At 40.5% G+C, this 22,143-nt stretch overlaps 1 protein-coding gene across 6 annotated transcripts in view; it reads right to left on the reverse strand.

Annotated features, from left to right (window-relative positions):
- Positions 1-1,226: 1,226 nt before the first annotated feature.
- Positions 1,227-22,143, reverse strand: part of SYT9 (synaptotagmin 9) — a 136,060-nt gene continuing 115,143 nt past the window's right edge. For 2 of the 6 annotated variants that reach the window (XM_083598856.1, XM_083598854.1), the window contains 4 exons: positions 11,763-11,883; positions 10,406-10,577; positions 8,416-8,545; positions 1,227-7,832 (listed from right to left, as the gene is read on the reverse strand). In XM_083598856.1, coding sequence (XP_083454982.1) covers positions 7,725-7,832; positions 8,416-8,545; positions 10,406-10,577; positions 11,763-11,883 — 531 coding nt within the window. In that variant the 3' untranslated portion in view covers positions 1,227-7,724. The remainder of the gene's footprint in view (positions 7,833-8,415; positions 8,546-10,405; positions 10,578-11,762; positions 11,884-22,143) is intronic. The other 4 variants (XR_014544453.1, XR_014544454.1, XM_083598855.1 and 1 more) reach the window with 4 other exon arrangements.

The raw sequence follows: 22,143 nt of genomic DNA on the forward strand, positions 1-22,143 counted from the left end.
TTGAGAAAAGTCTGAAATATCTTTACTTATTTTCTTATAATAGAAGGAAACCAGGCATTGACAAATGACTTTAGGGGGAGATGGAGCTAGCGGGAAGTGACTTCATCTGTTTATAATTAGACAGGAAAAACAAGTGTATGCTTATGTTTTACCTCACCATCAAATGGGTTATAGATTTTTGTGTGTGTGTTTATTTGTCAAGCCAGAAGCTATATTTATAAATGCTCAGGGTGGACCACAAGAGTAGGCCTTAAAAGGACATGCTTTTCCATGGCAGTATTGGAACACAATAGGGAAAGGAGCTTACAGAACGGGTGAACTATTCATATGATGCATTCATGTTTATTCATGACAGGAACCTTGTACAAGTCATCCCATGTCTATAAAATATGTCCTATGATAGAAAGACATACAAACAGCTTTGCTGGATCTGGTCAAAGGTCCATCTAGTCATTCTGTTCTCACCGTGCCTAACCCCAGATGCCTACAGGAAATCCACAAGGATGACATGAGAGCAGTAACTTTATCCGCTTGATTCCCTGCAACTGGTATATTGCTTTACTTTTTAATACTATGTATGTTTACCTGGAAGTTAGCAGCACCATGTTTAGTGGGATTTACTCCCAAGTACGTGTGCATAGGTTCTCAGCATTAGTCACCCTGAGTTTAATGCAGTGTCTCTCGGTGAGTGAAAGAAACATGTCTGCGTTTGCTCAGAACGGGTCCGAGTTATTCCCAAATCCTCTTTTCCATGCATGACCACACTCTACCTAAGCACACCTAACAATTTCCCCGAATGACATGTCAAACATTGGCAGATAGAAAGTCAGTCTTACTCATTTAAACAAGAAAATTATACTCTTGTCACTTTGAAAAATTAAAATGTGAAACATGGTGGGTGGGTGAACCAAATTGCAACACTGCCCTTAAATTGCTCAGTGGTGCTTAAGGAAATAATACTTAACTCTGCAGAAACTGTGTTTTATCCTGCAGATTTCCATTCCAACAGGGAACCCAAATAATGTATCTGTTGCATTGTCCTCTCCTTGTTGCATATGGTACTTGCTTATTTTGCTTCCAGCCTTAATTTACGGCTTTGATTCGGAGAAAATTACTCTACAGGTTGCTATCAGGGAACATGGAATTAAAACACTTTTAAAGCACTGAATGTGGGCTGTTTAAACATTCACTTCAACTTTAATATATAAATACAAAATAGGCATAAATTACAATAGCACAATTTCTTACGTCATTTTATTAAGAACAAAATAATTCGTACAGACTAGATCTATATAAATGAAACCACAGTACATTTTACTTGTGTTTATAAGAACGTTATACTTTTTTATAAAATTAAGAAATGTTAAATTTATTTCGCCCCTCAAACTGTTACTGCAAATCAATCATGCATTACCTCTACTGAACGAAGAGAAAAAAAGTCCACCAAACTAACAAAGCCTTGACAAGGATGTGGGTTTACGCTCCAAATTAGACACTGAACATAGATGTACCAGGACTACTCATTGAACAACAAATATTAAAAGCATAGTACAATGTCTGTGTGTCATCAAAGCAAAGTCATACTTAAATACAACAGATCTCTTTACATACTTTCGTGATGAGCCTAAAATAAGAAAAAATAAATAAAAAAATGAGGAGGACTATCCAGCATGCAACCAAACAAAACACTGCAAATTTGAGAGATAATTATCGGTGAATACAGATTACTGTTTACCAAGTCACGTGCCTGGGCACCAGGGGTGGAGAACCCAAGGCCCTCCAGAGTTTGCTGGACTACAACTCCCACATGATGGGAGTTGGGCACCCAACATCATCTGGAAGGCTGAGGGCTCCCCATCACTGATTTGCATCCTGGTGTGCTTGTAACCACTTAGTAAGCTAGCTGTGTTTCACCCTCCCACATCAGCCCTCTTTAGTGGTTCACACAAAGGTGAATTGGATGGTGTATTTATGAGCCAGGTAGTTACTTCTATCCATGGAGGTTCCCCGCTTGTTTAAATCATCATGTGGAAAGTGATGAAGCAAAGTGTGTGCATCACGACTATGCAGAATGCCTGAGGAGCGCTGTCGTCACAATGGTTTCTACCACTCCCTCTTCCTCAGATCAGGTGTGGTGGTACAGGCCTCCTGATCTGGCAAGATGAGAAAGCCAGCCAGCTTTCCAAGCAGCTACAAGCACACCGTGGCGTGTTTCCATTTGTTAGCCACCTGTATTCATTCTGCAGCGGCCAAAGGAAAACAGAAACAGTGAGGAAATGGAAAACAAACAGAGGAAAAAAAGAGCCCGGATGCTTACAGTCCATCTTCTATACGTGCCTTGTCTGCGTCGTTTTTGTTAGCTTATTTAGCAGTGGAGGTGTGCATCCGTGTTGCCCATCCTTCTTGAGTGCGGCCCCATCACAGTCCTTTAGATGTACACAGTTCATTTCCCTTCACGGAGATGGAGGCCCTTTGAGAGAATTGCAGGACCCAGGCTTGCTTCCAGCTGCAGTTCCTTGCCCAACCCACTGTATTAGAAACAACCTTTTAATGCAATGCTTGAAGATATATCACACGGAATGCATAGTTCCATTAATATCACACCTCAGTTTGGCACATCTTATTTCTTTCAACTGGTTTTTTTTTTTGTGTGCACTATAAAACACAATTATGAAGAAGGAAGCAACTATTAATGACAGGGGAAACAAAGCTAGAGTAGACATTAATGCTCTCCCTTTCCCCTTTTTTTTGTTTGTAGGATTCTGTTGTGGTTTTTCACAGAAGCAGCTATTTTTTTAAAAAATGGGCTGTATGGCAGAATTCTTTCCTTATGAATACCACTGCCATTATTTTTCCAATTTTACTCTAAGGTACAGTCATTTTATAGTACATTGCTCTTGACAGAACGAAAGAACACTGTGATAACTCAGGACATTTCTGGCTGCTTTCGTCCAATTTAAGTTATGCCTACTTTTAACTTTTCTCCCTTCCCCATTCATTAGCCATAATATATATATATTAAAAAGGCTGTACTTCTAAGTGTTCCTGAATACTGAGCACCGAGAAAAAGATAGCTCCAAAATAAGTATCCCACTGATTCCTTTAGCCTGGTTTCCTGCAGTTTAGGTAGGCTTGCCGTCTCTCCCTACCCTCTAATATTTCAGAAGTGCTCCTATAATCTCCAGTGCTTTCAATTATGGCATGATTCATCCCACTTTTAAGGACTTTTATGCATGCTCACTGCAAATGGAAAAAAAGGATTTGAAGGCTGAACTCCTGTCTTGGGTCCCAAACCCTTCCATGGTTAATGTCAACGTTAAATTTAACATGGAAGTAGGCTGAGATCTCAGGTGTGAGGACAAGCTCAAGTAATATTTACCAGTGATAATTATTATGGGACACCCCGTGCAGCTTAATTCTGTGACTATAGTCCTCACAACTCAGTTAATACTTCTGCAAAGAACAATGAATATACCACTCAAGTAATCCCAATGGAGAGAAGCGTTCTGTATTTTTACCTGGGAATTTGACATGTAGCAGCAGAGGGAGTCAGAAAATTCCCAAAATGTTCATCAAAAATGGTGGAGCAGGAAGGTGGGAGGAACTTTATTCGTTATGGATTTTTAAAAGCAAACCTAACCATTCCAACACCCCCCCCCCGCAAGCCCTTGTGTCGATTAGAATGTAGATATATGTAATTGTCCACATAATCTACAAACTGATACACACCTGGATATGGCAACAGTTCTTACGAGATGGTCTGAGGGCTGCCTTCTTTCTTTTTAAACCTTTTACAGCTGCTTTGATCAGCTATTAAGTCCACTGTGGCTGTGCAGGTTAAAAAGTCTTTAAAAATGCTCCCAAGAAGTGACTGTACACCATACTATGCAGTCCCTTCCTGGGGAGTTGTACACAGAAAAAGTTGGCTGCCCCCAGCTATCTTTTTCTGTGTAAACATTTTTACCTGTGTGGCCATGAGGGACTTGCTTCCTGCTCTCAGGAGCTGTAAAATGTTAAAAAAGAAAGAAAGAAGCCATCAGACTACCTTGTAAGCACATGTATATTTATTAGGGTTCCCTTAAAAAAAAGCAAACACCTATACGTAAATGATACACAGACCCATTCCCTATATGTGAAACTGTCACAGGATGGATATAGTCTGTTCTGTACTTGAGGGCTATGAGGGGGCTACATGATGCATGAATTCATCTTTTAAAAAATGTATCTGTGACTTATGATCCTAGATACTGCGCCTGAATATGGCATAACAAAAAATGCTCCTTTAGTTTGCTTTAAATTGCAATGCATTTCAGCATAATCCGTTACAGTTTCTGTATTTCATATGGCCTGCTGTAAAAGGAACCAATTGCATAGATATCTAATTCCATCCAATGGGTGGAATTCAAGGTGTTGCTAAGTGGGGTAGACATGTGGGGAATGAGGCCAGCTCACACAGTGGGACTGCCCCCCATCTCCTCCCCTGTGCCCTAATATTGTTCTGGAGGTTCCTCAATCCTCCAGAGCAAATTTAGGAGGTCCATGGGGGTGAGGAGAAGGGGGAAAGTCCCATTCTGTGATCAGTCCTCATTCTGTGCATGCAAGAACTTTGAACCTTGTCCAGTATCATATTGGAAACTATGAATTTTCTATAATTGCCATTATTTTCTTCTCTTATCAGGAAAAAATATATAGCTAGAGGAAATGATGGGAGTAAAATTAATTTGCAAATCTTACTGCTTTTATTGTTCTTAACTATTCCTGTTTCAGAAGGGGCTTCATTAAAATGTACTAATTTGGAGTATGCGGCTTCACGTGTGCTGTGTGGAAATCCTCATGATACCATCAGGAAGGTAGTGGGCTAGGAAAGAGCTACAAACTCTTCTGCTGTTGGCATTTTGGCCAAAGAAAACAAGGCAACAGTAGGTGATAGGAATGGCTTGGAGTAATTCATGTTTCAGACTTGGATGCTTTTGCGAGCATGCACAGTTGTACCCATGCCAGAAAGCAAGAAACATACAGATCCCCAGATCCCCAAAATCCCAGAACTGTTTTGGTCCAATCTGAAAAGGAAGGCCGAATTGAACCCAACCCAAAAATCCGAATTCTATTATATTACTATGCAAGATTTAAATAATAATACATTGCAGATGACAACTTGAAGTATATATGGTTAGCAGGACAAGATTAAGTGATAGTTATGGAAATGATTTATTCTACAAACTTGGAACAGTTATTTGACAACTTAATATGGATTCACAAACAGAATATAAATGTTTCATCTAAGTTTTTTAATTACTAGACAGTGCTCCCGATAGCAGAATGACTGTGGCTTACAATTGTATTTTTGATTTTTCTTTTTTACTTAGTGATGCCCATTATTAATATCGAACATTCTACGCACTGGCTTTTCAGATTGACAAAAATACCCAACTCCTCACCCTCAAGAAAGGTAACAAAGATGTATTGGTCTACGTATTTTCCATTAAGGGTGTGATAGTCATTTCACATTTTGGTTTATAACAATCTCCGCATACCATGTAAAAAGTGCTTTAGTGGTTTGTTTGTTTGTTTTTCTCCAGATGAGGTGTTGCTGCTGTGTTGAAAGTCTCTCTCCAAGATTTGCTAATTGGACTACAGTTTATTCGGCCTTCCCCAAAGGGAGATGACCGGGGGCTCAGATTTTTCAAACCATTTAGGATCAGAGCTGCAAAGCAAATATAACAAATTTGAATTAGGCCAAACAAATTGTAATCTAAATAGCAAAACTTGCTAAAAGACTACCATGTCATAAAATCAACAAGTCTGGCCGTACCACAAACCTACTTTATTTGCTTTCAATTTGAACGCGTGCCTGGAGAAGAGTAAAGTCCACAGGCTTTCTCACCAAATGTTTTTAAATCACTAGAATAGGCCTAATATTGTTATCTATTCTTTTTAATCTAACTCTTATATTTGTTTCTTTAATTGTACTTGGGTGGTTTCCAGTTGTCAAAACTACTCAGTGCATGACTCATTCCACAAGACCCAAATTCTCAAAATGCTATGGGTGGGAGTAGCTTGTAGTTTTGTTGTAATGTAGTGAAAAAGAAATGCAAAAAGTGGAGAGAATCCAAAATGAACCCATAACCAAAAGAGAGTGTTTCTCAAGATGTTGAAGAAATGTTTGGATTTTATTTTCGCAACAGCCCAAAGTGTTTTCGGCCTACAAAGGTATGGAGAACCTTTGGCCTTCCAGATGCTGTTGAACTACAATGCCCATCATGCCTAGCCATTGCCCGTGCTTGCTGGGGCTGATGGGAGTTCTGGTTCAGTAACACCTGGAGGGCCATAGGTTCCGCACAACAAGTGACGACTTCTTCAGGGGCTGTAAGAACATATACAAATTGCGTATGAGCCTATGTATACTTACTTAAATTGACAAATGGCCTGCCCATATCTCTGCTCACATTAACTGGCAACTGGAATTGTTGTCTGAAGGCAGCAAATGGCGTATTTTCTAATGAATCACACACAGGTGTTGTTAATTTGTGATAAAAATATCAAGGACTTTCATTTCTAAACATGACCGTGCAAAAAAAAACAACAACCCCAGGGGCATGTCTCCAAGTGTGGAAGGAAATCCAATACTTCTTTAAGCCCACGTGGCACCAAAGTCTCTAGCTTCAGTATGCACTCCATTTTTTATTCATGTGGTGTATTATTATGTTTTTGTAGCCCTTGAAGAAGACCTTTAAACAGTCATTGGCCAAAACATGTTGGGCTGTTCTGAAATGTGCCCAAAGGCCAAGCTACACCGGACGTGTTTGCAAATGTGTGGTTTCCATTTCTGACTTTTAGTAATTCCACCTCCAAAAGGTTCCAGTCCTCTGCTCCACATGATCCTGATTTTTGGAAAGAGTCTGTGAAGGTTCCTGTTTTTCTTCTGAATTCTGCATCCTGGTCTTATACCTCATCTATCTATCTTGTTCTACAGAAAAAATGATATGAGATCTGTCTTTGTTCAATTGTACTTTAATGATTTCCCCCCTTATTTTTTCCTACTGTACAACTGCATTTTAAAATTAATAAGACACACAAACACACAATTATATATTTCTTCAGAACCTTGAGACACGTTCTCTTTCAGTTTTGGGTAGTGTAGTAAGCCCCTGTGTTATTTTTTAAATCTATGGTGCGGTCAATCACAGAGGTTTTGTGGGGGCAGTTGCCACTGATGGTTAAAAGGGATATGACACACAACGTACTGGAACTTCCGTATCACTATTGTATTGTAATCCATACATTATGAAAACAAAAACTGTCTACTAATAGTTCGACCACTGACCTAATGGGGTTAGGTATATAAAACAAAGGAATTCCATTTTTTTTCCACCTATGACAATACTTATCATAATAAAATGTTTTATTTTCCATGCATCTCAAAAAATGCATTATGTGGGTTGAAAGAACACGACTAACAATGCAATTCATTTAAGGAGTATAGATGACAATATGGGTGTTACAGATAGACATGGGTATCTATGTTAGAATCAAAACTACAGAAAGCTTCAGAAACAAAAGTACATTTCCATCTAACAAACAGAAGTTTTGCATCTTGTGGTTTGGGATTAATGTATTCTGGGGTTGGGAAAGCGGGTGAGGGTTAAATAATGGAATTGAAGGGATGTCTTTACCCCTTTGGACACTCTGCGGAATGGCCCCTGAGAAAATGGCTAAGAAAGGGTTCAACAGGAATGCCAAATTTCTGCTGAATAGGTTAAAAGAGTGAGGAAGCCTCTTCGGCAGCCATCCATGCGCAGAAGGCCCGCATAACATTTCTGTGGAATAGGGCCCTAAATGAAGACAAAAGAAACAGAGGAATCTAATTGTAACTTGAGGAGAGCTTTCGACTGCATGTCCTGAACTCTAAGGACGTTTTTAATTCCAACATAATTTGAGATCCCTCTGGACACTGGCGTGGACTTACATTATTACCAGATAATAAATCATTATTTCTGTCTTGTATATAAACATAACCATAAGCCCTGTTAGTAGTTTCTTCATATGTGTAATCCAGTGGACACCACCATCTGTAAAAGACAGACGTAATCCAGTACACAAGGATGTACTGGTGTATGTACCCAAAGTTTTAGATATTATAAAAATCTACATATGCATGATATATGGGTTTACCTTTAAGTTGGAAGTAGTTTCACATTGCACTAAAAATAAAATCTCTCGGGATCAGATTTCGCTTGATCCCTACATCAGTCTTGCTTTAAGCTTCCGGATTCCGATGTGTCTTAAAAGGATTTAGTCTAAGCAAATGGATTCTTGTTTGAAGAGGGGGGAAAAGGTGTTTTCTCCAGCACTAGGGTCATTTTAAGAGCTTCTAGCATAATAGAAAAGGCAGTGTGTCAGGCGAAGGAGTCTTACCTCTGCAAGCAAATGCCAGTGAGCAATGGGCTTCCGAGGGTAGGAGAGCATTTCGTTCCAGTGGTCTCGCCCAAGGCTTTCCGCATCGTTGCCTACTTGACAGACTCCAATGACCTCATTGTGACCTACACTGTGAAAAGGTTCAATAATATTTATTTCTTAAAATTTCACATCCAGGAACCGTGTAATTCAAACCCTCTCCGAGCAAGGGTGAGCACTTGGAAACACATCTAAGGACTAAAGTTGACATGACTTTAAATGTATATTTTTGCACTTAATGCTAATGGGATCTGAGCAAGCATGAAGAGGAAATTTGCACAGAAAATTCCTCACTCCATAGCAGGGGAGGAAAGACTTAAATAAACACATACACACACACATACACACACACACACACATTTGTTCTGATCCCATTAATTATCAACCTCCCTTAGCTGATGCAATTTACAGTTGTTGTTTTTAAAAAAACCTTCACGTGAGAGGCATATACCTATTTAGCGGCATGTGTATTTTGGTCTTCAGGGAATGGAAGTTTAGTTCTTTGTATATAAATTAGAGCAGGCGGAGACCCATGTAAAGGTATAATGACATTTTTAAAGTCCCATTTACTATTCATACTCTCAACATTTTCACTAATTCTAGGGAACATGTTGGCAGTGTGGACCCACCAAAGCAGCTTCTGTTGAGTGAAGCCAGAAAGGAATATTATGTGTGTGCTAGTCTACACCTCTCCCTTGCTACTGCACCTAGATCTATACTGGGTTCTGGTGTATCCCTAGCCTGGAGGCGCCATTTAAGATATCATACCTCCAGCCTACCAGGAAGGTTCCCCATCACATGAGGCAAAAAGCACACACAAACTGAGGCAAAGGAGGAGAAAGATGACTTGCCCAATGTTAACTGATCTTCCAGTTCATAAAGCCTTGGAGATCTCCCCAATGAGCAGGTCCAGAGTACAGGCTATGATGTGTACAAGTTCTTAGGCTATCACCTCTCTTAACTGATCTGAAACTCCAATATTTTTAAGCACTCCAGTAAAGGCGGATTTGGGGAGTGTGACACTCCCGGCAGTCCCTCACAAGGGTCTGCCTCCAAATGGTCACTAAAGTCAGTTCCACAGCTGCTCTACTGAGTCCAGATCTCTCTCAAAATACCTGCTGCCATCACCTACTGGCTTATATTACCTCACGTTACACATACACCAAATGCATGGGATGAAACATATTTATCTGGGAATCCACCCAGATGTGATTTAAGGAACATAACATGCAGAACAAGCAGTCTTTATATACAGAATCTGAATAGTTCCACTTTCCCCACTTAGCATGGCTATCTTAAACTATCCTAATTCTTTTAAATATATAATTTAATATCTCCCTCATCCCATATCTTCTTTGTTCTCTCTAACTCTCACAGCCACACTTTCTTTTCCCAACCTACACTCAGGGCTGGATTTAGGTTTGATGAGGCCCTAAGCTACTGAAGATAATGGGGCCCGTTATATGTCCAGCTGTCCTTTGTCAACAACAAATTGTCGCTGTTTTTTGTGTTGAATATATGCTATATGGTAATTTATGGCCCTAATAGATATCTAAAGCCACTTGCACATAACAAAATATTTATTTTATCAAAGTAATTTTTGAACTGAAATACAATTAAGAAGAAGTATATTATATTTTGGAAATGTGCATCCAGGTTTTTTCCCCCTTTAATTTTTTTGGGGGCCCCCAAGAAAGTGGGACCCTAAGCTATAGCATGTTTAGCTTATACGTAAATCCGGCACTGCCTACACTCTCTGTCCATCACTCATTCTAAGTCTACCCAAATCCACTTCCCTGTTGCCATTCATTCATCCCCAGCTTTTTTGTCAAAGGGAGATTTTGTTTCTCCTCTCTGGCAGTTTAAAGAGGTCTCAGTGAGAAGACAAAACCAATTACTGTCATTCAATTCGATTAGGTCACTAGTCTGAAGAGATGTCCAGATATCTCACCGGTCATAATCCATAACGGCTATAAACAAGTTAATTTGATCAATGTTTTCTGGAGGGACATCAAAGACTATGGCTTCATTATAAACAGGATTAAGGGTGTTCCTCTTAGTGGAAGTCTTCCTCTTCTTCAATCGTCTCCCTTCACACATTAGTGAAACCTTCACGTAGGGATCTGTGTGAAGGACATAACAAGCATACTGGTTTATTTCAAAATAATCACAAGTTTAAAGCAACAACGCACCAAATTTGTTTCTCTGATACCTTTTCCTTATAATCTTGTCATCCGTATTTTAAATAAAAGTAATGTTCTACAGTTAATAACCTCGCTCTCCGTTGTGTCTTAGATGACACTGTTCATTCGTGGGGGAAGATTTATACCCCAGTAGGATCTCCATTTAACAACTAGGGCTGATTTGAAATACAGAATTTGTTAAAGGACTAGAAATATGCAATACAATATGCCACACCCACAACCCAAAATGAGATAGTCAAAACCTGTAGTGGCACTGTACTGCAGGATGATGTCTAGTTTTTCTGCCCTCTGTTGACCACCGTATCATGGTGCAAAGTGGATGGCAGAATCACAGTTTTGCCCTTCTTCAGTACATATGATGACAGTGTGTGGCCCCTCCAACTCAAATGCTTGCAAGAAGCATTGGAAATAAACTGGGATGGTTTTTCTACCCCAATTAAAACAGCCATGTAGTTTGGTAATGGGTGGAGTGTGTGTCTTACCTGCAATTTCAGGTCGGTTTGGGATGTATTTCTACTCCGCAGAGTTATTTTATCCCTGATGCCTGGCTATACTTTTGATTAATTGTGTAACAAAGTACCGCTGACAATGTTTTAAAAGAGGATCACTGCATGCAGACTCCTTGCACATTTTTGCAAGGAATGTGCCGCTGGGATATTCCACTAGCTCGGTACAGAAAAATACTGATGAAATGGTTCAGGACCAAGTGTACTGTCCCCCTCTAACAAACTACTGCATTTATAGTACTCAAAGAAGAAGAAGAAGAAGAAGAGTTTGGATTTGACATCCCGCCTTTCACTCCCCTTCAGGAGTCTCAAAGCAGCTAACAATCTCCTTTCCCTTCCTCCCCCACAACAAACACTCTGTGAGGTGAGTGGGGCTGAGAGACTTCAGAGAAGTGTGACTAGCCCAAGGTCACCCAGCAGCTGTATGTGGAGGAGCAGGGAATTGAACCTGGTTCCCCAGATAACGTGACTACCGCTCTTAACCACTACACCACACTGGCTCTCCCAGGAAAGAGTATGCTAGGATGGGCATATGCTAAACTTATATGATTACTTTCTAAATAGTACATTAAAATTGGAATGAAATAAACATTCCTACCTGATGCTCCTGTTATGTCCATGGCCTTCAAATTTCTAGCTTTTATTATAGTAATAGTTAGTCTACCAGCAGTTGGAAGATAGCAAAGTGAAAACATCAACTCGCCAAGATCCACTTTGTCCTGTAAGACAATAAAATACATTTGGAACAGTATTGAAAATGTCTCTCTTCATCAGTTAAAATATCCAAAATAAATTTATGTCTGCCATGATATAATATGGATTGAAAGCAAGGACAATGTTTGTGCCTACTTTTCACTCTGGGAACTCAGCTACATTAGTAAAAAAAGAAAAAGAAAAAAGCTTTGGATGTATTATAAACATGCAACACCAGAAAGCGCCAGAGAGCAAAATAAAATTTCTATGCAATTGTCACATAACTTTTTTTCTTTTGTTATAACGAATTAATTTCTGACTTATTTATAGGGGGGGGGGGTTTCCCTCTGTGTAGATCCATATCAGAATTTAGCAGTCAGCAGCGAACTACTTCTGTACGTCACTTTTCTGATGCTGTCATACATTCAAATGTTTGTGTTGTTACTGCCGTAATACATTCCAGCCATTATTTTTTAACAGATGTGATATGTACGTTGTTTTTTCCTCAAAGCCAGGCAACATTCCATGGCCACTGAGCATGCTATGTCCTCGCTGGGCTTTCTGTGTGTTTACCTTCCTAATTTGTTTTCTCAAGTTTTTCTGCATTTCTGTACCTTGCTCTTGTGTATGGCTTGTGCTTTTGGCTACAGAAGGAGCCACCCGGGAAGGATTAATTATTAGTATAAAGGATGGTATGAAGTACAGTTAAACGAAATCTTCATCTTCAGAGGCAATATTTTGTGAGGTACTGGGTGGCATTCAGCCAAATAATTGCAAATGAAAATGATTCACCACGCGAGGGAACAAGGTTGGAGAAGGTTGCTCTGAACCATTTCAAGAGTTCCTGAGGCCTTGCAGGAAGTTCCTCAGGTTTCTCACATTTCATCCCTCACTTCCTGTTAGCATAGCTACCTGCTAGAAGCAAGTCATTATTATCTGTGCCCCAATTACCAGCCACTCCTGCCAAGCAGATATGCAAACCGAGAGGAAAGGCTGCCCTACTAACACTAGGAAACATTTTATTTTAAGTAAAATTTCACGTCTGCATTCTTTGAATCATAAGAATCTTTCCCATTTGGTTATAAAAACCTACACTAGGAAAGAAGTCTCTTTTTTAGGGCTGTTTGATTATAATTGAATTTGAAAACACCAGAAAGCACAAAGCTTACTGTGTACATTTCCACTGAGTCATATTAATATGTGATCTTGAAACTAGAAATCTCCATGACATTTTGCATCAAATTGAAATAATGATTTGTAGTAAAACAGGGATGTTCTTAACGCTTCAAGCTAATTTACCTGAAGAAATCATATTAACTAGAGTGGAAAATTTGAAAGGCCTGCCTCTTCAATTTCAATACTTAAATCTTTATTTAGGATTTCATGTAATTTGTCTCCAAAGCTTATATTTTCATTACCAGCAGTTGCATTTATTTTGCATTATTTCTGTAATGAAAGCAAGGTAAGAACACAATCCTTTTAGAATTACATATGCTATGATAAGATCAGACTCACTAATCAGTGTAAACTTCTCCATCAGAAATGCCTGTTACAATGAGGATAATGGCGACCCTCTGGTGATCAAGGTTTAGTATTGACGTAGGATGGTGTTGTTAAAGATAAAAATAACCAAGCATTAGAAGAACAAGACTTGCTGAAGTAGAGTCAGCATGGCTTCTGCAATGTCAAATCTTGTTTCACAAATTTATTAGGTATTTGAGAATGTCAACAAGCATATAGCTTGAGGTGAGCCAAATGACATACTTCGACTTTCAAAAAGCTTTTAGCAAAGTACCTCACTAAAGACTCCTGAGTAAGCTTAGCAGTCATGGAATAAGAGGAAAGCTTGTCTTGTGGATCAGAAATGGGTTAAGCAGCAGTAAGCAGAGAGGAATAAGTGATCAATTTTCCAAATGGAGAGAAATGCAAGCATGGAGTTCCCCAAGAAATTGGTACTGGGACCTGTGTTTTTAATTAGTTCATAAATGATATAAGTTTAGGGGTGTGCAGTGAAGTGGCCCCGTTTGCTGATGATACAAAATGGTTCAGTGTCATTAAAACAAAAAGAGAGTTTGAATAACTCCAAAAGGACCCCTCCAAAACTGAATGAATTGGTGGTAAAATGGCAAGTGCAGTTCAATGTAAACAGGGTAGAGTGATGCATGTTGGGGGTAAAAAAAATACAGTGGTACCTCGGGTTACATACGCTTCAGGTTACATACGCTTCAGGTTACAGACTCCGCTAACCCAGAAATAGTACCTCGGGTTAAGAACTTTGCTTCAGGATGAGAACTGAAATGGTGCTCCGGCGGCGTGGCGGCCGCAGGAGGCCCCATTAGCTAAAGTGGTGCTTCAGGCTAAGAACAGTTTCAGGTTAAGAATGGACCTCCGGAACGAATTAAGTACTTAACCCGAGGTACCACTGTATCTTAATTTCACATGGGGTTCTGATCTGGCGGTAAGTGACTAGGAATAAGACCTTCAAGGAAATAGCAGATAGCTTGATGAAGATGCCAACCCAGTGTGCAATAGCTGTAATTAGGAAAGGAACTGAAAATAAAACTGACAATATTATAATTCTACATTTGGAATATGGTGTACAGTTGCCTTGCCTCAAAGAGGATATCGTAGAGTTGGAAAAGGTTCAGAAAAGAGCAACCAGAATGACCAAGGTGCTTGAACAACTCCCCAAGGAGAGAAGGTTGCAATATTCGAGGATTTTCAGTTTAGGAAAAAAGGTGAATAAGAGGAGATAAGATAGAGGGGTATAAAATTATGTATGGTGTGCTTAAAGTGGATAAATTAAAGTCCCCCCCCCCCAATAACACTAGAACTCAGGCACATCCAATGAAGCTGAATGTCAGAAGAGTCAGGACAGATAAAGAGCTTCTTCTTCAGGCAACAACTATGGATCTTGCTCCCTCAGCAGGCAATGAGGGCCACCAACATGGCTGGCTTTAAGAGGATTATACAAATTTATGGAGGACCTGGCTCTCAACAGCTACTAGCTGTGATGGCTCTGCTCTACCTCCACTGACAGTGTGCTGGGAGTTTTAGATTTACCATTTTGGCGAAAACACGTTTCAGTATATAAACATGTGCTGACAGTATCTTATACATAGGAAAAGGATTTCAAGAGGGGGAAATATAATGCTGGTTTTAATGCTGGTTTTTTCCCTTAAATATTGTTAAGTCGCTTTGCACTGCTGTGGCAAAAAAGGTGACTAATGAATTTAATCAATCATCATCATCTAGTACGTTGGGGTACAGATGTTAAGGATAACAGATGTTAAGGATAACAGGATAAAAGTCAGCACATCAGGGGACACTATTCAGAATAAGTACCTATTTTTAGGGGGAAACCAGGAGATGTCCGGAGATCAGAGATGAATCAACAAGGCAGTAGGACAGAAAACGAGGAACAGTCAGGGGTTTTGTTTTTTTTGTTGCAAAAATTGAATTAATTATTAACACACACCCCTCCAGGAAAGGGGTGATGCCCATTTAGAGGTCCCTAACCAATCAGAGATTGAAATTTAATGTCATGATCTGTGCAAGACAAGAGAAGTTGACAAGAGCAAGGAGGAGAACCCACAGCTACCTGCTGTGAGGTTGAATTTCCATCTCCAGAGGTGACAAATGTCTTCTTCTACTTGTAAGTGTTTAAACTCTTTCTGGATGAGAAGGATGTTCATCATTTATTTATTTTCTTGCTAAATAATAAAACACTACACTTGTCTGTCAGCTAGTGGTCCAGGTGATGCGTCCCCTATTCCACTCACCCACAGGTTTGGGGAGTCGCTGGCTGTTTGTATGCTATCACTCCTATGCAGCTCTAGACCAATCAATAATTTTAAAGTCCTATCAATAGGCAGTATGCCCCTGAGTACTGGTCGCTGGGAGTGGCAGGTGGGCTGAGTTGCGCTTATGTCCACTTTGCAAGTTTCCCACAGGCATCAGGAGGACTACTGTGAGAACAGGATGGTGGAATAGATGGACCATTGGTCTGACTCAGCAGGTTCTTCTTATGTTCTTATGCTAGAGTGTTCTGTGGAAACACTTTCTTAGTAAGTGTGAACTTGACTCGTTTGGTGTGCCTGAATTCCAATGTCACGGTGTCTGCCTCTGTTAGCGCAACTTAGGGCAACCTGGACAACTTAATGCACGGTGTTCCAGACAAAACTCCCTTCATCGCTGAAGCTATCTAAAATGAAAATAAAACCCATGACCAGAAAAGCACAAAAGAAGGGCTAAAAGGAGAAATCAAACTCACAGTTTGAATCTCTGCCTCAGAGCCTTAAAAAATATAAGACGTTGAAACACCATGGCAGTGATAAACACAGGGGCTCAGTACGGCTTCAGATGTACAATTCAAATTTTGCCACAGGCAATATGTTGTCGGTTTGGAGAACATGTGGTGCACCTATGCTCAAAAGCCAGCTTTACAAATCAAACAGAGGCTTGGATTGAATCCTTAGAGGATTACCCACTGTTTGGCCTGCACTGCTAGCATCTATTACAGCTCCTGGCAAACTTTAATAAAACTGAAATACAAAAGAATGATGTGACAAACATCAGCAAATTTGATAAATCACACTGTGTGTTTTTCATATAGCCCAAAGCGACTGTGTAGCACAAGTACCTCTACCACATGCTGAGCTGTTTGGAAAAAATGCTGGGAAATAGTGGACCAAAGGGATCATGGCAATTTACTGTGGTGGGGAAAAATTAATAAAGATGCAATCTTTATTATTTTGCACCTTCTCATTTCCAATTAGATTGTCAGGCTTCAGTACATGCTGGGCACAAGCCAGCCTAAGCATGATTTTATGTATAACCAACCTTCAACGAATAGCTGAACTAAAATAAGCCCTTGGGGTGCAAGTGCCCTGAGGATAACAGAGACTTCCCTGCCCTAATTCCAATTCCCAATCCATACAGAAGCTGAAGGAGCAAAAAGAAGGGAGAATCACCAGCAGCACACTCTGAGGGGCTCTGTATTCTGTGTGTTAGCATGCGCGAAAGAGTGAATAGGAAGAAGCATGGAAGCAAGAAGGGGTGCGGAGGATCTGCTTCCCTCTGCCTTCATTGCTCCTGACTGTCAGACGATGCTCAAAGGTCTTTGAGTGTAGGACTTTCACCAACCAAGAATTCACATATTTTGGATCTCATCTCCATTATGACATGAGTTATCGATTTATATGCAGACAATTCAAGAGGTATGTCTCCCATGCTTCTCTGCAAATCCACTCTGGAAACCTGAGGCAATCCTCAGAACAGATTTGGCGAGCCTGCAGGGCTGCAGGAATTCTGCTGTTTAAGTGGACGTTCTTATGGGAGCAGGATGACTTCACTGGGTGCTATAAACAAACAACAAGAGTATCTGGTCGTTGAAATCTTACACTGGTGCAGCTCTTTTGGCAGCACCTTCTACTTTCATCACCAGCACCAGGGAGAAAATTTAAGCCTCCCCTGTGTCCTAGATGGCATATGAATTGTGAAATCTTAATAAATTAAAGATTCTTCCACTCAGCACGTGGCAATTATCCACACTGAAAAAGGAGACGGACAAGTGCACAGGCCTCTGCTGTAGCATGAGTTCATATATGAGTACACATGGCCACCCAAAACCCTATGTCTCTTAACAACTTAATTAAGAAATGAATGGACACAGGAACAAAATTATCTCATAATTCTCAGGGAGAGGAAACCGGGGGGGGGGGGGGGGAGACAGAACAGTCAGTCTTGACTAAATCCCATCTAATGGACTGGCAAAGGGAGGGGAAGGAGATGCTATGCTGACATAGTGATGTTGCTATACCTGAATGAAACATTGGAAGTAAGTGTGGCTCTTGACTGTCATTCACCTTTCCTTAGCACGAGCCTCTCTTGTGTTACCAGCTGCAGTGAACAAGCCAGCCTACTCATTTCCTGCACTGTCTATGAGAGTCTACTTCTAATCAGATCATATTGAAAGTTCAAAGCTTAGGCAGTACTGATGGCGAGAGAGGTGGCAGAAGCAAGTACTAAGAGAGATCCTTACCAAGCTGTACGAGAAACTTTTGTAAGCATTATTAGGCTTACATAAGGTAGGCATTTATGACTTAAAAAAGAAAAAAAAACCAAATTTAGTAAAGGAACGGCTTTGAAGAGCTCATAAGGTGTTTGTAAGTGCAGAACTCTCTTCAGAAATACCCCAGTGGTTACTCTATTTAGATGAATGCAAGACAGATTGAAATGTGATTGTTTTTAAAGGTGTTGTGATCACATGTTGCATTGCAGCTTTGCAAATCTCTGGGATCCCTGAACATGTGACTGCAACATAATGTTGAATGCTACCAGGCACCATGCTGGTAGGCTACCATCCTTAACTAAGACAGTCATTTTGAGGCCATTTACTTGTATGTAAAATAAATGGCAGTGCTGGCTGGTGCCCATTGGTGACTGGTAGGGAAGGTGGATCCAGAGCCACTGACAGGCAAAGACAGCCAGTTCTAGTTTTGTTCCCACCCTCCCCTCGTCCCCACTCGGTTCTACAAGGGCAATGCTGAGGCCCAGGAGAAGGAAGCTGGCAAGCAGTGCCAACCTCTGCTCTGTTTGGAAATAAGGCGTTGAGGGAAGACTGAGATACACGCTAGCAATCCTCTCACCCTCCTCAGGCTAAGCTGGATTCCCTAAAAGCCCTTTCAGTTGGTGCGCCCCATTGCCCCATTCACACTAAATGGACCAGCCTTCACTGGGGCTGCTTGTAAGAAAATGGTTTCCTACTTGTACTTCAGGTACTTAATCTGTGTGGAAAAGGGGGAAAGCATTAGCGCTAAAACAAAAGCCTATACAAAGCACTCCGCGACAAAGCTTTTGTGACACTATACACATAATAAAATGTCACATTCATTTTATCGGCAGCGCTCGCCTTAAAATAAATGCTCTTAATCACAGTCACACAATTTCATTCAGGACTTCGTTTACTTTTCTGTAATAGGCTTCAATGGCCTATAGAGAAAACATTTCAGTATTCTGAAACAGAGCATTTAGAATTAAAGAGACTATTACATTAGCAATGATACTCAGCGGATGGTTTGGGTTACTAGGCTAAAGGTTGTGGATATATTTGCGAAGCCTACCAGAATGATACTAAAATGTAATCAACAGTCTGAAGCATTAACAGGTAGTAGAAAATTGAAATCTGAACAGAAACAGAGTTGCCTTTTATTGAACTAACCAAGTTAACTAGATGAGAGGCAGAGCGCAGAAACGTAAGCCAACTCTTAGCTTATTACTACTGAAACATACCAGCTTCTACATCCTGGTTCCTCATCACTTATTTTAATGAAATTGAAATACCCCTTAATTGTAGAAAAAGCCTCAAAGCATTTTACAAAAAAAGGATGGCAATAAAATAAATAAGGCACCAGAAAAATACAGTGTCATGCCATTGAGGGTACCAGCTCCAGTATGAAGACACACTGCACAATGATACGGAATTTAAAGGGGGGGGGGAATGGATTGAGAAAAATAGGGCAATTTGGATGAGGTAGTTTGCCTTGATTTTCTTATAAGTGCCCTAGAGAGTGATCTAATTTAGCAAGCAAAGCTAAACACTTTGGGAAGTACCCAACAAAGAAGTTCTGTTATGCAGGATTTCTGGCAGTGCAATGCTACATTGCCTCCATCTCCTCTAACTGCCCCCCCCAATCTGTTCTGACCTTTCCCCTCAACCTTCCAGAGTGGGTTTGGAGAAGGCACAAGGGTGCATAGGGAGCATGAGCAAAAAATAAATAAATCATTGTGCGAAAGGAACAGCTTCATTTGCCTAATAATGAATTTGGAATGGCCATCAATTAATTGTCACTATGACTCTACTCTGATCAAATATTTGTCTAGTGGGAAATGAAGTAGACACTGCCTTAGCCGTTGCAGGTTCTGAATTCTGTAAGGAAATGTCTGTGCTTAAATATATAATGAATCAAAATAGTGAAAGAGATTATACCTGTAATCTAGAAATACTCAGTGTAAAGCAACATTCACCTAGCAATACAGTTGATGACATTTAATATAAAACTTTGCTCAAACTCTCAAAGGGTTCATTTCATGAACGACTGCAATGGCCTATGTGTCTGCTAAGTGCAAAACCCTCTTGTGCAACAACAAAATCAGATTTCTTGTAATGATGAAAATGATGGGAGTAGTTAAAGATCATCCAGCTGCTATTAAAGAGGTTTGTGTAGGTCCAAAAGTACTGGCTGTGTTCAGGCATCATGTTAAAACAATGGCCTAGCACGATACGAACATGCCAAGTCTCCACCTGCTTAATTAACAACAACAGCCCAACTTAAACTGTGGTTTCAGCAGCTGGCTTGTTAAAATTAACCACGGTTAATTTTAACCATAGTCCTCAGTTGTGATGACATTGTGAACTGAAAGTGAAAGCTTCTGAACTCCTTTTCTCTTGGATGTGTAAGAAGACAAGGAGGTTGTGGGTGTGGGTGCGAGCCCAAGGGGAGGCCACATTCATTCACAACACCCTAAACGATGGCTCAGTTTGATTCAAATGTGGCCATTGGGTGAATGAGACAGCATTTCTGTTTCACCGTAAAGTGTATGTAATGGCAGATTTCCTGGATCCAAATTTAATAAATAAAGAAATTTTTAAGGTGCCTATGATAAAGATTACTCATTCTTAAGACACATATTCTCCCCTTAGCAGCTTCTCTATGCCTTTTATGGTAACCAGACATTAAACAGGACAATGTTTTTTTTTTGTCAGAATGGAAATGTAGAATGGAAAACCTTCACCTACTGAGTTTTTATCCTTTATGCAGCTGTTAATAAAGCACAGGAGCCCTGCTGAAGGAGGAAAAAATGCGACAAAGATGCCAGTTTTAGATGTGATCTAAGGACTGGTGATTTTCTGGGATAAACTGCAGCTGTTAATTACGGCAACTAATGGACTGCCTTAAAGCCATCCCCTCTGGCTAGAAAGCCATTCCCTTTAATCTGGTCTAGCTCAGAGACTCTCTTGCCTTTCCTGTTTTACAAAGACCAAATCTCAATATTAAAAACAAGTTTCAGGGATGACACCACACTCATATTTAAAGGAACTTCTTTTACAACAAGGTGTATCCTTAAAGCAGGAGGCTTCAGCCAACACTATATTCAAAGCCTCTGGCTTCCAGATCTACTAGGTCAGGTGGTTCTGAATCCAGCAATACTTTCCCTAAGAAAATGCACATAAAAGTAGCTTTTAAGTTATGTTATTAAAAACGTTTGAAGTATAATCCAAGTACCCTTAAAAAGGGACAGTTGCTCTGTGCTTCAGTGTGACAGCCTAAATACAAAATGACAGGCGACACCTCAAATACGAATCACCCACTTCCATTATTATCATCCCAGTCCTTCTCATTAAAACATATACACATGAAGACACAACAGCTGTACATGTGTGCTTTGTCCCTGGGTATCCACATGAGTATTGGGATGTGAGTGGTGCTGTGGTCTAAACCTCTGAGCCTAGGGCTTGCCGATCGGAAGGTCAGTGGTTCGAATCCCCGTGACGGGGTGAGCTCCTGTTGCTCGGTCCCAGCTCCTGCCAACCTAGCAGTTCAAAAGCACCTCAAAGTGCAAGTAGATAAATAGGTACCGCTCTGGCGAGAAGGTAAACGGCGTTTCCATGTGCTGCTCTGGTTTCGCCAAAAGCAGCTTAGTCATGCTGGCCACATGACCCAGAAAAACTTTCTGCGGACAAACGTCGGCTCCCTTGGCCAGTAAAGCGAGATGAGCACCGCAACCCCAGAGTTGTTCGCGACTGGACTTAACGGTCAGGAGTCCTTTACCTTTATTTTTATCCACACGAGTATTGTAAGAACCTGCCCTCGGCTCCAGTGAAGCAACAGCATTTACTTGAAGCTGGGATGAATGATCTTCACATTTTTTTCAAACCTTTTCACGTTTTCGAAAAGGCAGTGGGTAGAGTCCAACGTACCACTGATATAATCATTCTGTCAGCACAAGCCTATTTATTTGCCAGTCAGAATGATCTCCCCTCCTCACTGTGCTGTTTTTGGGGTTCTCCCACCCTTCCATAGTGGATTTGCGGATGGTGGGGGCGGGAGAGAAATCCCCCTGTGCATGTGGGCGTGCTTGTTCTGGCTTCCACTAGCACACTGAATTAGTTGAAACCAGCAAAGTATCTTACTTCCCCCCATTACTCCACACTAAGGACTACAAATGATTTGGTGGGAAATCAATTCAGGTGGGAAATTTCTCACATTACTGATGCCTTATCA

Source organism: Podarcis filfolensis (genome assembly GCF_964270895.1).
Source record: "Podarcis filfolensis genome assembly, chromosome: 1".
NCBI classification, from domain to species: domain Eukaryota; kingdom Metazoa; phylum Chordata; class Lepidosauria; order Squamata; family Lacertidae; genus Podarcis; species Podarcis filfolensis.